The 17,892-nt window shown below is 34.3% G+C and overlaps 1 protein-coding gene across 1 annotated transcript in view; it reads right to left on the bottom strand.

The window, feature by feature from the left end:
• Window positions 1-17,892, bottom strand: part of LOC128169896 (uncharacterized) — a 41,500-nt gene that overhangs the window by 19,273 nt on the left and 4,335 nt on the right. Inside the window, exons 3-5 of the mRNA XM_052835928.1 lie at window positions 17,882-17,892; window positions 4,696-4,828; window positions 1,594-1,749 (exon numbers count right to left, since the gene is read on the bottom strand). The exon at window positions 17,882-17,892 is cut by the window's right edge and continues 244 nt beyond it. Of these exons, the coding sequence (XP_052691888.1) occupies window positions 1,594-1,749; window positions 4,696-4,828; window positions 17,882-17,892 (300 nt within the window). The remainder of the gene's footprint in view (window positions 1-1,593; window positions 1,750-4,695; window positions 4,829-17,881) is intronic.

The raw sequence follows: 17,892 nt of genomic DNA, 5'->3' as shown, positions 1-17,892 counted from the left end.
TCGAAAAACTTCCATTGAGAAAAAAATAAAAATAAAAGTTTTTCAAAATTTTTTTTTTTTTATTTTTAAAATAAGAACACATTTCCAAAAGCTGCCATTTTATAAATACATGAGTACATGTGGTTGTTGATGATGTTCTTATCATAACTTATTTCACACATGGGCACTGAAAATTTGTGGTTATATATTGTATATGCATGTAGGAAAAAGAAGTGTCTCCTTTTATTTATACAAGCACATATTGTACATATACAATAAGGCCAGAACCACTTGGCCAAATTCAAAAAACATTAGGGGAGTTTTCACTTCTCCCTTGCATGCAGAAAAATAGGGAGAAGTTTGAGAAATCATTCATTTCTTTTAAGTTAACAATGCTATTCACAAGTTAAAAACTTATAGTTAATCTAAAAATAATGTTTCTGAAAATAAATTGGATTAGAAGCATCTCCATAAATGTCAGTAAATAAACAATTTTTGTAAAATTTTGTGGCCTCCTACACAACCATATCCACCTCTTCGCTTTTTCTAGTTTTTCTAGTTGCCTGCCTGGTTTTAGGAAAGGAATGAATCGTATCCCCCCTATACTGTGGTTTCATTAATATTCAAGGGTATCAATTTTCGTGGATAAAGTAAAAATCACAGTTTCAAGGATATGTAAATTCGTGGCCAATCAATACAAAATGTTAATAGAAATTGCATTTCAATGAACATTTAATTTCGTGGATCAACTTAAAAACGAAATCCACGAAAATTGGTACTCAACATATATTGATGAAACCACAGTAAGTAAATCGGGTACCTGTTGTCTGTGTTACATGTACCCCAACAAAACCGTTTAACCATGATTATCAGTGAAATCAGACAACCTTTAACGTCCAACAATAACAAAAGTTGTCAGGCAAAATGGCGGCGTGTCTTCGGATACCGAGCTGCATCATTTCGTTGGCTCACATAACATGTCAGTCAAAATTTCACGATCCACTAATTACTACAAACTTGAATCTAAACTTCCTGAAGATGCTTCTGCACAAAATACAGCTTATCTGGCCGATTGGTTATAAAAAAGATTTTTTAAAAAATACATTCCAATGTAAAAAATTTAACCTCTAATTGTGACCCTACCCTACCTCATGGGATCGTGTTTTGAAAAATTAGAATCTACCTTACCTCAGAATTCTTCCACAAGAGTTTCAGCTTTTCTGGCCAATTGCTGTTACAGAAGATTTTTGAAATATACCAACAAATTTTCAATAATTCTTAATTCTCCCCCTTTCCATATGATGTGACCATTCATTTTGATGAACTTGACTCCCCTTTACCAAATATTGCTTATATAAGCAAAGTTTGATTGAAATTGGTCTAGTGGTTCTTGAGAAGAAGTCTAAAATATGAAAGACAGACAGGTGGACGCCAGACAAAAAAAAAATCAGAAAAGCTCACTTGAACATATGAATGCAATGCTATTTCTTTGAGGTCTAAATCTCTCTCTCTTTTTCTAAAAAGATGTTGATGAGTGCTTAGTTTGTCATAAATGTTTATAAGTCAGTCAACAAATGATGACAACATAATGACCGAAACATAACTGACACTTACTGTGGTTTCCATACATACTATTCCCAGGGAATTTGGATACATTGCTGAGCTCTTTGCTTCTGCAATAAGCTCAGATCCAACTTGCCCAAGAACATAAGAGTCAAGTTGATCTTCCAGACATTCAGATGAAAGATTGTTGATTGGTTTTCCTTTCACCTAAAAATATGACAATATATAATGAAAACAAAATAGCGGCCCAGGCAATTCTTTGAAGGGAAACTATGTAATATGAAAACTATCTGCAACAATGTTTAGCTATTTAATTTAAGAATTATTTTATTCAGATATCCAAATATACTGAATATACTAAATTTACTGTATACCTGTTAAGTAAATCTCTTTTCAATTGGTTTCTTTAGAAGAATACTTTTAAAGACTTTTTCTATATATCATCATGTAAAATTTCAACCTCCCAACTTCCATACCCAAATTATGGGTCACACTACCCCCGGGGATCATGATTTGACCAAATTTGTAAGGCCAAATAGTTTTTGAGAAGATTTTGAAAGAAAGAACTATATATGATAAGAGTTAAATTTGGCCCCCATAATTCACTATTTTTTAAAGTGTTTCGGGTACAATAAAATGTTATTTTATAATTAAGAAGAGTTGATATAAAATATATTTTTCACATATTTGTTTGATTTATTTGCACTCACTTGCTGTATATGACGTCAGAAGTGACGCTATTTCTATAATTCAATCAAAATCAGACGAAAATTTACATTTTTCTCATCTTTTTACGAATGGGAAATATAGAGCGCATGCTTGAACCAAGATAAATTTTTTGTCACTTATTAGACTTAACTAGATACATCTCTAATTAAAATATTTTGTTGGTTCAAGCATGCGCTCTATGTTTCCTGAATGTAAAACTGCTTGAAAACAAGCTCTTTTATGCTAAAATGCTAAAATGCAAAAATGGTGGGAAAAGGTTGTCTTTACAATGCCGTATTTCTAAATTGTGGACACAAAATGAATATTAAGCAAAAACATCACATATATATCTGTACAAAGAAAACAAAGAATTACAGTAAAATAATGATATTTCCTTTAGGGGGCCATTTTAGGCCCATACCATATATAGACCTTTCTCAATATATTCATTTGTAAAAATTTTATTACCTATTGTCGCCCTACCCTAAGCCTGGGGATCATGATTTGAACAAAGTTGAATCTACACCATCTGAGGATGCTTTCACATAAGCTTTAGCTTATCTGGCCATATGGTGTTTGAGAAGAATTTTGAAAAAAAAGATAATAGCAAATTATCTACCCTTTTAAGAGGGAATAGCCCTTTCTTTAAAGTGATAAAAGTTCTTTTGTTTTTTTATATATATACAAAATATTTCTTTACAAAGGAGATAAAGAACTTTTCTATAGCTTAAACAAACAATTTTAATTAATTTATTTCCTAGTAATATAATCCATTATACAGTCTTTCAAGTCCAAAAGTAGGTCCAGATGCATCACCCATGCAAGTTTGGTGAAGATAGGACAAGTAATAACTTAGATACAGGACCTGCAACAAAAAGTTTTACCAGGTCTGGACGCTGACACCGACCACTACTGTAATGAAAAAAACCCTGAGGAAACCCTGAGTGGCACTGAGAAAACCCTGAGAGACCCTGAGGTTGGCACTGAGAATACTGATGAAACCCTGAGAGACCCTGAGGTTTGCACTGAGGGTAATGAGGAAGCCCTGAGAGACCCTGAGGTTAGCACTGAGGGTACTGAGGAAACCCTGAGATCCTGAGGTTGGCACTTAATACGAAGATAACACACATACAAATTATGATTGTGTTTATACATTTACCTTTATTTCATATGCGATATACACTTTACTTATTCCTATTTATCTGGGTAATATCATTTAAAAAATACTCAAGACTGAATAGAAAGATCTGAACTGTTATCACCACGTGACCAAAAACACTCAAATATATCTACATGTACAGCCATCTACATGTACAGCCGTCAGGGACTGAGCTGAAGGTCATGAACATTACTCTTATGCGTACGATGTAGAAAATTTACGTGCTTTACGTGCGGCATCTTTTTACCTCTGTGAAAATTTACGCATATAGTTTTTACGGATTTATAAAACTCGTAAAAAGTAGTAAAAATTAGCAGCACGTAAAAAATACCCGTTATACGGTAACTACAGTAAAACTCGTTTAGTACAAACACAGGTATTGCGAATTCACGGATATGGCGAAGTCATCCTGGATCCCCAGCTATGTAATTTTAATGAATTTCTTATACGGTTATAACGAATTACGGATATAACGAAGTAATTTCTTAGGTCCCAGTGACTTCGTTATAACCGAGTTTTGCTGTATAAGTTTCCGTAAGAAATGAACGTAATTATACTTTGTAGATGTTATATATATTATAATATTCACATTTTACCATGTCTTTGTTTGTTATAACACTATGAATCGATTTTGTAATGTTTAGTCTAATACATTTCATCAATTACCATCTTAATATTTAATTGTACAATTACTGAAATTATATAAATATAAGTAATCAGGAATCATTCTTTGATATTATGAGATGATCATATACAGCTGGGTGTGATCAAATCTATCATATTAGCCCTTCAAACTTCGATTTGATCACCCCTGACTGTATTTGATCACATCAAATACTCAAAGAATGATTCCTTATTACTTAATTACAAAATATTTTTCTATAAAGAACTATGGATGAAAGACTTAAAAAAAATCCTCAAAGCCCGTAATTTGAAGAGCCAGCATCTTTTAATTGATTTCAGACAAAAGCTCATGTAATCTTGTTCAATTTTACAATATGTTTATTACTACATTCAATAGATGGTCAAAGTCTCAGTGTTAAAGAGCAGAAATTTCAAGAAAAATTATGGAACTGGAATTCTCCGGTATTAGGCACATCTACACATTGCATCCCTAATCTGAACAAAGTTTCAGGAAATTCTGTGCAGCTGTTTACGTTGAGTTGCGCTTACAAAATAACAGGACTGACAAATTAGAAAAAAAACATTATACCTCCCACAACAATGTGCATGGGGTAAAATTAAGTCTGTTTTTCTGTTGGAAATAGAAGACCTTAATCAAATACCTCAACAACAAACAGCAGTGTACAATTCTGTAGGTTTCGTCCTTCGAGTGGCACTGATGTTAATGGGTATGCTAAATCTGGAGTACTACTCACTACTTTATCACCAATAACAAGGGTTTTTTTCATCACTCCTCTGCAAAAAAAAATGTAGATAATCAACGACTATGTGGGAAAATTATGTTAAGGCCTGTGGGCCTCTTGTTTGAAATAGATATATGCAAGTACATGCATTTCCATCTGCTTATGTAAATAAGTCATAGGTAAGGAAACCCAGGGGCCACATTGCTCACATGAGCAACAATGGCCATAACTGATCAGAAAAGTTTTAAACCGTCTTAAGAGTACATATTATGAAACGTGCACCTACAACTACACCTTCGAAACAAACTACAGCCTACTCCGGATATATTGAAATTCTGTGGACCATTAAAATCATTTCAATATATCTGTAATTCAATGTAAGCGAAATCGACTGACGTGAAGTCGCCAAATTTAAAAGTTCAATACCGATCTAAGAAGAACAAATCCAAACAAATTATTTGGTCATCGTTTATCTATTACAGTGAACAAATTCCATAGAATATTAGTATCCATTTTATTATTAAATACCAGTTAGTGTTGTAAGTTTCATTTTGTTACAATCTTTAACCTAACTATAATGCTTACAATCACATTTTTTTCATTTTAAAGAAAAATTATTAGACTTAAACGCTTCAATTACTGCTGTACACTGCTTGTTTATCATCAGAAGTGTACTCAGGTTAATCTCAAAATCCTTAGCTATTTTGAGTTTATGCCTTACTAGTTTGTAATTAGTGTCCATTTACGGTTTTTCTTTTCCGTGGGGTTTCCATATTACGTCTAGCCTCGATACGTAAAAACAAAGAATTCGACAGTGAATAAATTTTTTTTTTTAAAGAATAAAAACAAATAAGGTGTGAACTTATCATTTCACACCTTTATATATCAACGGGTCAGTCAGCATAATTACTGTCACCAACGGTGAAGACAGCCGTCAGGGAGTACTTCAATATAACCGTTATAAAAACAACTAATTATCACCTTTGGGGACCAATCAGTGGCTTCAATATAAGCGATATTTCAAAATAGCCGATTTCATTATAACCGTTAATTTTATGCAAAGAATGTGAGAGGCTAAAACTGGGGATATATTTCTATTTCAAAATAAGCGGAATTTCAAAATAAGCGATTTCAATATAAATGGAGTAAGCTGTATACCATTCTGTGAAAGAAAGGAACCGTACCATACAAAAATGAACCATACCTTTCACAAATCAAACTGTACCATAAAAGAAATGTAACATATTGTTCACAAAATGAACTGTACCATTGAACAAGAGGCCCATGGGCCACATCGCTCACCTGAGGAACAATAGGTATGATAAAATCAGCTTAATGGAGTCATAATACAAACAATCTAGACAATGTACAATAATACATGTAGATCCTGTATAAATAAAATCCATTTTTCCCCCTAGATATTCTTATGTTTATAATCAATAGTCTCTTTTCTAACAGGATGACTTTATAGTCATATCACATGTTGAGTATTGCAGTTCTCAAAAAGATCCTTAACAATTGTTTATATATGGATAAAAAAAGCTACATCAAACTCTGAACCTTCTTGTGAGGCCGAAGAATTGTCCTGGAGCCAAAGTCGTATTAATTATAAAGAATCATCTGGCTGATTAATTTCTGAGAAGAAGATTTTTAAAGATTTACTCTATATATTTCTATGTAAAACTTTGACCCTTCATTGTGGCTCCACCCTACCCTCGGGGGTCATGATTTTCACAACTTTGAATCTACACTACCTGAGGATGCTTCCACACAAGTTTCAGCTTTCCTGGTTGATTAGTTTCTGAGAAGAAGATTTTTAAAGATTTACTCAATATATTCCTATGTAAAACTTTAACACCCCCCCCCCAATGTGGCCTCACCCTACCCCCAGGGTTCATGATTTTCACAACTTTTGAATCTACACTACCTGAGGATGCTTCCATACAAGTTTCAGCTTTCCTGGCTGATTAGTTTCTGAGAAGAAGATTTTTAAAGATTTACTCTATATATTCCTATGTAAAACTTTGACCATCCATTGTGCCCTATCCTACCCCAGGGGTCATGATTTTCACAACTTTGAATCTACACTACCTAAGGATACTTCCACACAAGTGTGAGCTTTCCTGGCTGATTAGTTTCTGAGAAGAAGATTTTTAAAGATTTACTCTATATATTCCTATGTAAAATTTCGACCCCCCATTGTGGCCCCACCCAACATCCAGGGATCATGATTTTCACAATTTTGAATTTACACTTCTTGAGGATGCTTCCACACAAGTTTCAGCTTTCCTGGCTGATTAGTTTCTGAGAAGAAGATTTTCAAACATTTACTCTATATATTCCTATGTAAAACTACGAGCCCCCATTGTGACCCCACCCTACCCATGGGGGTCATGAATTACACAACTTTGAATCTACACTACCTGAGGATGCTTCCACACAAGTTCCAGCTTTCCTGGTTGATTAGTTTCTGAGAAGAAGATTTTAAAGATTTACTCTATATATTCCTATGTAAAACTTTGACCATCCATTGTGCCCTACCCTACCCCAGGGGTCATGATTTTCACAACTTTGAATCTACACTACCTGAGGATGCTTCCACACAAGTTTCAGCTTCCTGGCTGATTAGTTTCTGAGAAGAAGATTTTTAAAGATTTACTCTATATATTCCTATGTAAAACTTCAACCCTCCATTGTGGCCCCACCCTACATCCAGGGGTCATAATTTTCACAACTTTGAATCTACACTACTTGAGGATACTTCCACACAAGTGTGAGCTTTCCTGGCTGATTAGTTTCTGAGAAGAAGATTTTTAAAGATTTACTCTATATATTTCTATGTTAAAATTTGACCCCCCATTGCGGCCCCACTCTACCCCCGGGGATCATGATTTTCAGAACTTTGAATCTACACTACCTGAGAATACTTTCCTACAAGTGTCAGCTTTCCAGGCTGATTAGTTTTTGAGATGAAGATTTTTAAACATTTACTCTATATATTCCTATGTAAAACTTCGACCCTCCATTGTGGCCCCACCCTACATCCAGGGGTCATAATTTTCACAACTTTGAATCTACACTACTTGAGGATACTTCCACACAAGTGTCAGCTTTCCAGGCTGATTAGTTTTTGAGATGAAGATTTTTAAACATTTACTCTATATATTCCTATGTTAAACTTTGACCTTCCATTGTGGCCCCCACTCTACCCCCTAAATATTGTAAAGTATTCGAATTTTACACTTATTTTTGCAGACACGTTATCTTTGACATTGTACCTTCATGAAATACTGTTCTTACACAGAATAAGAAAATCCTACGCAAGATATAGAACTAAATATTTGGTAGGGGTACACTGTTATATAACTTCTAATTCCCTGTATTTTCGTTCTGCCCCCCTCCCCCACTTAATAAAGCGATCAAAATATATGAGAGCATATAGGTACATTTTCTTCCTCAACTACTTACTAGTTATTGGATTTTTTAAAAAATATAATAGTTATAATTGTATTTTATCGAAAAAATTCTACATGAATACTGTAAATTCCTAATTAAACGCGAGGAATTAATATCCGCGTAAAATCGCGAGAAGCCCGTCTCGCGAATTCTAAAATCTCGCTGTTAATTTAGGGACACATGTAAACTACAGGAAACTTTGATAAAATTTCGACAATTGCGATTTTATGTACTCGCGATTTGATGGTAAATCGTTGAATCGCGGAATTAAGTACTCGCGTAAAATAAGGAATCTACAGTATATGTGAAGAAGAAAATTGCACCTCAAAGCGCTCAATTTCTCAAATCAAAAATATTCAACAAATTAATTTGTCTTCTCCATTATAATTAAATGACTGTTGTTTACCTCGCGTAAACTCGGGACTTTTATAACTTTACTTTCACTTGATTGATGAATACACTGGAATGAAAAATGTTGTCACGTGACATGTTAAAGAGCTATAAAAATCAATGTTACCGTATTGACAGGCACATCACTCTAATTTACTATGGCCCACCCATTTTTCTAATTCAAAAATAACAAATGGCTACAAACCAGGATAATTTTCCGCTGAAATATTTTCTTAGGAATAGCGATAATTTTTTTATCCCCGCAACAGAAATGTGTCAGAACTATGGAAACTGTTTTAACGATGTCGTTTTTATTTACTCACATTTTTCATTGTATAAAGAGGGGGCCCCAGAGAGTAGTTATATACAGCATATCATTCTTTAATTTTTTTGTGTTCAAGTATTTAACATACTCAAATTCATATAGAATTTCTAATGATCAACCAAAATTTCAGCGTCAATCGTAGAATTATAAGCAAGATGAGCTCAAAATTTTGCAAGGTTTGAGTCATTTTTTATTCGCATGAGTTTATTACATTCAGCTTAAGATTTTTAACTTGGTATTTCCTACTTGGCATTTATTATCAAAACCGATTTGGTTTGACTTTTCCTACTGTAACAGCGTCACTATCATTTCTGTCAGCTACGTCATGCATAAATTATACATGCCGTCGGTGTGAAAACTATATGATTGGTTAACTCCTATTTTTAGGCCGAGTTATCAGTATACGCTTATGCAATGCCAGAGCTGAAGGATTTCTCAGAACAGTTTATTTCCCCCCAATATTATTCATTCAAAATCGACTATCCCGTATGTTTAAATTCTGTGCTAAACTCTCTCTCTCTCTCTCTGTGTAAACGGGCGTTAAACCATAGCCTAAAGCTACGGTCCAGGGTACGGCGTTATAAAAAATATAATAATTAAAAGTTGCATGTGATAAGCGTTCATTTCATGTAAATACCGTAAATGTATAATGCACATGTATTACCTACTAACTTGCCAGTCAAAGTGATAGGTATGAATTCCTCGATTTCTACACCTTTTGATCGGCAATCGACAGTCAATAAAAGTATTGAACGATGGTGTGAAAGAACGAGACGGAAGTGGAGAGTGCAAGGAGGTTTGTACATGTGCATCTTCATTAGGCAAGTGTCCGATTCGTTTCTCTTCTGTTGCCCTATCACTTTCGGTGTAAATATATATACATTGTACTAAAATATCCACAAACCATTTACTGCAGATTTCTTTATTTTACCTGTCTCTGAACCCCCGATCACCCGCTTCATACATGAACACTGGTTTGTTTACATACATAAAAAATACAGTTCTTGATCCGCTTTCCGAGTACGGTTAAAGGTTGTTTAATAGGAGAAAGTTTGGGGCGGGTAAAGCTACAATTATTAACAGTAGTAAACTAAATGAAGAATTATTTAAATGGATTATTTGCACAAAATGTGGTATGGTATGATGTAAATATTTTTAAAAAATAGTGTTATTTTTATACGCGGCAAATTGCCATAAAGTTTTTTTGTACATGTAAGTATTGTATGCACCGTAGCTTTATATTTTCTAACTCAAAATTTATACACAGAGCTACAGCTATGTATGTTATGTACCGTATGTATTGTTTTATCACAAGTGTACACTTTCGAAAAATAGCCCAATTTCGACAGTCACGAGTACCCAGGTGAAGTTTTCATTCTGATATGTTGTTGTTCTGTCCGTGCATAATTTAGTCTTAGTTAACCAGCAGCCAATCAGCGGTAAGCTGAATCCACCAATAAAAAAACTGTGGTAAAGGTGCGGGTATTGTTTATGTATGACGTAGCTGAAAAAGTTGAACGCGACGTGATCGGAAAAGTCAAACCAAATCGGTTTTAGTAATAAAATGGAAAAAAATGAATGGCCTCAGATCCGTGTACAAACATAGAATTGTAAGCAAATCTCTGTATCTTGCTTATAATTCGGAGCTTAACACTCAAATAAGGTAAGCAAATAGAAATTGTAAACAATTATTAAACACAAGAAACATGCACTCTAACAAATAAAGAACACAATTTATTTTTCAAAATAAATCATATACATACATGTTTATACCTACATATTTCCGTCAGTGATATTAAACTCTATTTAAACTGAATAAAATCGAGAAAATGCCGAGCATCTCAACAAAACATATTGCATTATTCTACCATTCGGCAAAAGATGATACCGAATTACCGATAGCCTGAATGAATTGCAATTTAGTTCTTTCTTAATACAACACAGTTGCTTAATTTGCGCAGGTAAACAGACAACTGTTTGATTTACTGAAGTCTCTGTTTGATTTGATACGTAAAAACAGGAAATACGAGCGACAGTTCCCAGGTTAACGCAAAGCATACCGTAATCCAGTGAATATAATAACACTTTTTTCCCAGCATTTTTTACCGTGAGAAAGGGGTGCGTATTATACATCCCTATAGGATTAGGGCATATTTTTTCCCATGCTGAAGCATGGGGTATCATACTGCCATATTACCTATGCTGTTCACCGACTGGACCGACACCCCGCTATACATCGTAACATTCCTTCATTATCACATATATATTATTATTTAACCCATAGGAAATCATTGTTATACAGTACCCGCAACGTTATTTTTTACAAGATAAACGATAGGATAGGATTCACGCACGATAGGATAGCATTAACGCACGATAGAACAGTATACACGCACGAAAGGATAGGACTAACGCACGATAGAACAGTATACACGCACGATATGATAGGATTGATACACGATAGGAAAGAATAAACGATGTTCATGATAAACGTATGATCGCTTTAAACGATATATACGAACTGATAATGGCAGAATTTGAGAGAACACGTACAAATAAAGATTTACGCGGAATTTCTGTTTTAACTAGTAACAATTCCCAAGTTGTTAATCATCGCTGCATCATTTATAGAATGTATAAAAATGACCAGTTCATTTTTTTTTCAACTAAAATTATGAGCTTTAATGATCAATAAATTTAATGTATTGTTAAAATTGTTTTCATTACCAAACACCCTAGCCAATCGCCGCTAATATTTCAGCCTGAGATTAAATCACTCAGAAAATAGCGGGTTTAATTATATAAATCCAACTCTTAAATATAAAATCTATCATAAGTATATTTCTTTCTGTATAAGAAAATGATGCATTAAAAACAATTTTTACAGACAAGTTAAATAAATATTTAGTCAGATACACATTCCGCGTACGATTTGTTAACATTGTTTTCATTACCGAAATTTGCCGCGTTTCAAATATGCACAGCACAAAACATTTTTAAAAGCTTTGAATTTATCAAATCCAATGGTATATAACTTATATGTGTGTTTTAAACATTTACATCATGAAATTTACGCTGAAAACTGTTCCGTTTTTAGCAGGACGTCACAAGTTTACCGATCATTTAAACGCAACGTCATGCATACGAAGGTTTACCAAAAAATTCGTGTAAACATGACGATTTTTTTAAAATTCTAAATAACATCGCAATATTCAGGAAAGTATTGTAATATTTTAATATAGACTATATTAATGTATATGTATAAAAATCAGAGGAATGTATACATTCTTAATTTGGATTTATCATTATATATACATTGCCGATACAGACCGCACGGCCCAGTCTGACGTTCAGCTATAACGACAGTTTTTTTTTAATAACGTCGTAGACCTTGGTTTAACTGAGAGTCATGCCGCATTTACCGTCTGGCCAAAGGGTAAAATCGCACGCTCCATCAGAAAATCCCTTGTGTTATTTTGTGATAAGTGATATTGAAATATTCCGATAACAATGTTTTCCCGATTCCTTTATTGTTTGTTTCATTTCTATCGTCGTTTTACCCAAGTTCGCACATAACTTTATGATGGCGCACTAGTACTGATCCGTGCGGTCAAGCGACGTCGCTTTTACTGGCGTTTTTTAAAACATGTTCTTGCCGTAACTTGTTTTAAAAACCATATGCTTATTTAAAATTGGTTTAAATGACGTGTGAAAATGATGTACACAATACTTAACAAGTTTTGACATGTTTAAGAAACATTTTTAATGTCAACCTCAATAACGAAGTTTGGGTAATTTTTACACTGGGAAGTGCGTAGTTTCCACAACCCTTTAATGCAGTAAAAGTGTAGTTTAATTTTAGGGAAAAGATTGAAAATCACACTGGTTTGATTTCAAACATTTCGGTATATACTATGTATGTATAAAACCATTTATCTTAGAAAGTTATGGACTTTCTCCTATTTACATCAGCAGAATCGGTCTCCTTTCAGAAGTTAGAAATATTCAAAATAAATAAAAATAATTCCCTTTAAGGCAAATGGAAAAAAAAAACCAAATGCATCATGGGATGTTTAGAAAAGAGAACAGCCCGAATGATTGGGGCTATTAAACTCGCATGCTATGCATCGATTGTAAACAAAGCAAACTTCAGAAATATTAGCGAACAAAACATGCATAGGTTTATTTGTAATTTGCCTGAACATTACTACCTATACCTATAGCGATGTCAAAGTCGTAACACAACCATATCCGTCTTGGCGTCAGGGTGAATTTTCATATTAGGCGAAATAACACGATACCATTTTATGTCATTTGTTTTGTTAACACATTTTGTACATAATTTTTTCATTGAAATTTGGTATAATTGACTGGGAAAACTATTATTATGCATATACGTTTAAAAATGTGCACAAAATTTGATATAAAATCGGACCACACAGCTTTAAAATGCCGAGAACGTAATTGTCCACGATCCAATTTTTTGGACAGCCCTGGTATATTCGCGAGAATTTGGCCATTTGCTATAAATCTCACTGGCATTGGAAGCAAATTTAAAGTGGGGGGGGGGGGGGCTAGACTAATCTTTTTTTTTTCCCAATTCATGAAACTCAATCGGGGGGGGGGGGGGGCTTGTATATAGTATACCTATGACTCCAACTTCTCAGTATTTCAATCTTTTCAAGGTAAATTTAGGAACAATTCTGTTTCCTGCGACAAAAAGTGGGGGGGGGGAACCCTCTCTTATGCTATGTGCCTAATGGTTAGGTCTAACTTTGCAAAAAAAAGTGGGGGGGGGGGGGGGGCTAAGGTCATTGTCTTATAAGAAATCTGTCAGACCAACCTCATAGGTCTAAAGTTGCGTGTCCTGTAATTTGTTGCTGTTGATGGTGTTTTCAGTTACTTTTCCTGTGGCTTCTCTAACGTAAATGAATACATATTTATTTTTGTTTTAAATAATTAAATAAAACACAAAAAAGTCCTATCTTTGAATCGTCCGTTTTCAGAGATATATACCACCTGTTATATACCGCCTTTGTTGCATTATGTTGCGCCAAGTCGCAATGTGTTTTTTCTTGTTTTGACTCCGCAACAGAGAAGAGTAGATCAAAGGCACAGCGGTGGCCGGTGTTTTTTTTTTACTCGTGAGCTGTACTGTTTGAATAATTTAAGAACCAGTGGAACAATATTAAGTGCAAACAGAAGAGTAACTTATCAATTAATACATTCTGCTAATCAGCTTCTTACACAGTGTTGATGGGGTTGTTTAGGTCGATACTGATGGATAATAGCGTAACTGACGTCAATAAAATATCATTTTCCGTATTCATTTTTTTGTAAAATTCATATTGTTCACTTGTGACAACCAACACTATTTTTTACATGTGAATGAATAATTAAATGATAAGCCTGTATGTAAAATATAAAAGTGGTTGTCGCATGTGAAAGTGTCTAATTTTAACGAAAACTATTTAAATAACAGTATATAGTAAGGCATTTGAACGAGCATTCCATGTTTAGCGCACATGAGTGACGTCATGAGAAATGACGTCATTTTAATACCTGTAGGATTTATCTTATATCTTACTTAGTACAATACATAACATCAAATACCAAGACATAAACCTTTAAAATATCGTAAATTTTGCGGCCAAATACTGCCAATACCGAACCTTGTTCTTTACTTGCTTATGAAAAGGCACGAAACGATGAACACAATAGGATAAACGGAAGAATTGTTGAAATTAAACGATAAACCTGATAGGATTAACGCACGATAGGATAGGATTAACGCACGATAGAACAGTATACACGCACAATAGGATAGAATTAACGCACGATAGAACAGTATATGTAATGACGCACAATACGATAGGATTGATACACGATACGATAGGATTATATAGGATTGTAAAAAATAACGTTGCAGGTACTGTAGCATGTAATTAAAGAAAATGTACACTTTAAGTCTGTTAATAAATAAACTGTTTCAAAATGGCCTTTAGGAATTAATTTGAACTGCCTATTCTCTATCTCCTTGTACGCCGCCATTACAGCTGTTATTAATAGAATGCAGACTTGGATGGCCACATGCTATTTGTAAACGATCTTTGAAAACAGCTTACACATCATTTGGCTCATTTTTTACCATTTTCATGTAATTCTAATGAATTTATTGCAAATAATTATGAATATAAATAATTCTATAACCTATTCCGTTAATTGAAGCCATTGAAACAGTTGTGCTCCCCCACCGCTAACGCTTGACACCTTGGGTATCTCAGACACCCCCCTTAGGCTATGTGTACTATACACAACACAACTATATGTGCATATATTTTATTGTGTTCCAGGCCTATAATTAATCACTTTGATCGGAGTCATTTAAGAATTTAATTAGGTCCGTTATCTCCATACCTGTACATCGTCCGTTTTTCACTTCACAGGGATTGTAATGACTAAACAATTACGGTATATAACGCTTGCTAAAGTAGTTGATTTTAATTACGGTAGAATATTTAATACTTAGGTCTATTTAAAACATTGATTATGAATTAAAGATATTACCGCGATGTATTAGTTACAATAAATCTGTATCTAAGAAAATATTGTGTTTTTCTTATTTACGGTAGCGTATTCCCGCGATGAAGTTGAGCGTGCATACAAAGTACAACTGCTTTGTTGATACTCAGGATTACCGTTTGGTCAATTTTTTTGATGCGTATTATAAATCCCAACAAGCTTTTTTTCACCATTTTCAGGCCCAAAGTGGGGGGTGCGTATTGTACACTACTGCGTATTATATTCACCGGATTATGGTAAATGAAAAAGAAACGAAAATCACAACAAGCTTACACCCCCGTCATATGTGAAAACTGTCAATGCATTGAAATATTTAGCCTCAATTTACTTCACAAAATCGGCACCAATGTATTTTGCATGTTTCAAAGATTCCCTTCGTACATGAACTGTTGCACAACAAACAAATTCATCATTGTCAGATCGACCCGTTTATCATAAAGTGTCATGGCTGCTTTAAACAAAGAACCTCGTTTTAGAATTATGGAATACGAGTCTTGGTAAAACGGGTAAACAAACCCGGGCCGGGGCAAAATAAAAGCCGGGGCAGATTGGCAATCGTCAATTCCAATTACGCATTATTTTGCAGCAATATTTACAGCGAATGCAAATATACTGGTCAGTAAATATCTTGAAATTTTAATGAGATTGGCAGATCAATAACTGTCAATCTTTTGTTTTGCCCTGGCCCGGTCATGTCTACCCATTTTACCAAGACTCATGGATGCTATAAATTGCTTGAAACAAGCCTTTTCTTTCTTATTATTTTTGGAATAACTCAGATTTGAAACAGAATTAGCCCATAATTTTTGCAACTTATATTTTCCTTCCCATAAGGATTATTCATGCTAAATTACGTTGAATTTGCCTCATTAGTTCTTGAGAAGAAGATTTTTAAAAATGCACCCCCTTTTCTACAGTTTCGAGGTTTTCTCAGCTTTGAATAAAGATATGTCTTTCATTTCTGCAATTTATATTTGCCTTACCATAAGGATGTTTTGTACCAAATTTGGTTGAAATTGGATAAGTGGTTTTAGAGAAGAAGTTCAAAATGTTAAAAAGTTTCCAGACGGACGATGGACAAAATGCGATCAGAATAGCTCACTTGAGCTTTCAGCTCAGGTGAGCTAATAAAAATGGTTAAAATCACCGTAAAATTACCGGCATCTGTCTTCCCCATGCGCAGATCTAGAAGAGAAGGGGGAGGGTTTCAGACCCCACCCAAATCCCGCAAAATTTCTTTCAATTAAATGTACATTATAAAATTACAAAAAATATGCCTCGGACATCCCCTGGCAAGCTCAAATTACCGTCCGACACTAAACCCCCACCCCCCCAAAAAATTTCTGATCCGCGCATGCTCCCTCTCCTCAAAAACAAAATTATTCTTCAAAACCCCCTGTAAAATTTCCAGGATCTCCGCATATATACTAAAAGATTCATTGGCACTTGCGTTTGTTAAAAAATGCGTGAAAAATGTTTGGTCTTTTTACTTTCATATCGGGCATACCCACTGCGTGAATATAATCGTCTTCCATATTCTGTCCATATTGAGTTTATTATGATGATTAGATAAGTTTCTCAAAATACAATGCACACGCAAAAAAACAACATGGGCAAATCAAACTATAGACAACTTTTAAAGATTTGTATTTGCTTATATACATGTAGTATAGTATACATGTAGTATAGTACATGTAGGCCAAAGTTTTCTTTTTCTCTTGGTTTACGATTCCGCCGACCCGATCCGACGAATTTTTTCCTATTTACGAAAATAAAAATAACGAGTTTTATACCCTCCCAAAACTTTCTTATTCCGGAATTTTCTCAACTGAATGACATTTCTATAACTTATAATTCATCTTAATCATTAAGCGCTTTGTACAACATGAGGCTTTTACAAACATTTAAGTGACCAGGTCAGGGACATGTTTTAAGGTAAAAGCATGTTGTGGAAGCAATAAATCGCTATCCAAAAACTTTTTCATGAGTGGAAGGGCAGACCAAAGAATAGGTGATGCACTTTACCCGCATTTTGCCCACAGCAACATGTCAGTGACGGAAATTCGGACTTCTAATGTGGAAGAAGGACAGCCTTCAACAATAACAGATCTGAATACTCCAAGAAAACTTTAACCAAGTCCGGACGCCGACGTCGACGGTATAGCATAAGCTCCCCTTAACTTCGTCTCGGTGAGCTAAAAATGTCTACTCAAAATCAGAGGAAGAAACCTCTTTACGTAGAACCCTCTGTAATGTGAATACTTCAAGAACACAGGTGGCCTATGTTAAAACTAGATGACATATCAGGATTACATGGCAAACATAGATATTCATAATTTTATATATACATACTTTTGTTCCAG

Source organism: Crassostrea angulata, unplaced genomic scaffold, assembly GCF_025612915.1.
Source record: "Crassostrea angulata isolate pt1a10 unplaced genomic scaffold, ASM2561291v2 HiC_scaffold_252, whole genome shotgun sequence".
NCBI lineage: Eukaryota > Metazoa > Mollusca > Bivalvia > Ostreida > Ostreidae > Magallana > Magallana angulata.
The sequence above is the reverse complement of the archived record's forward strand: the minus strand, read 5'-3'. Positions and strand labels throughout refer to the sequence as shown.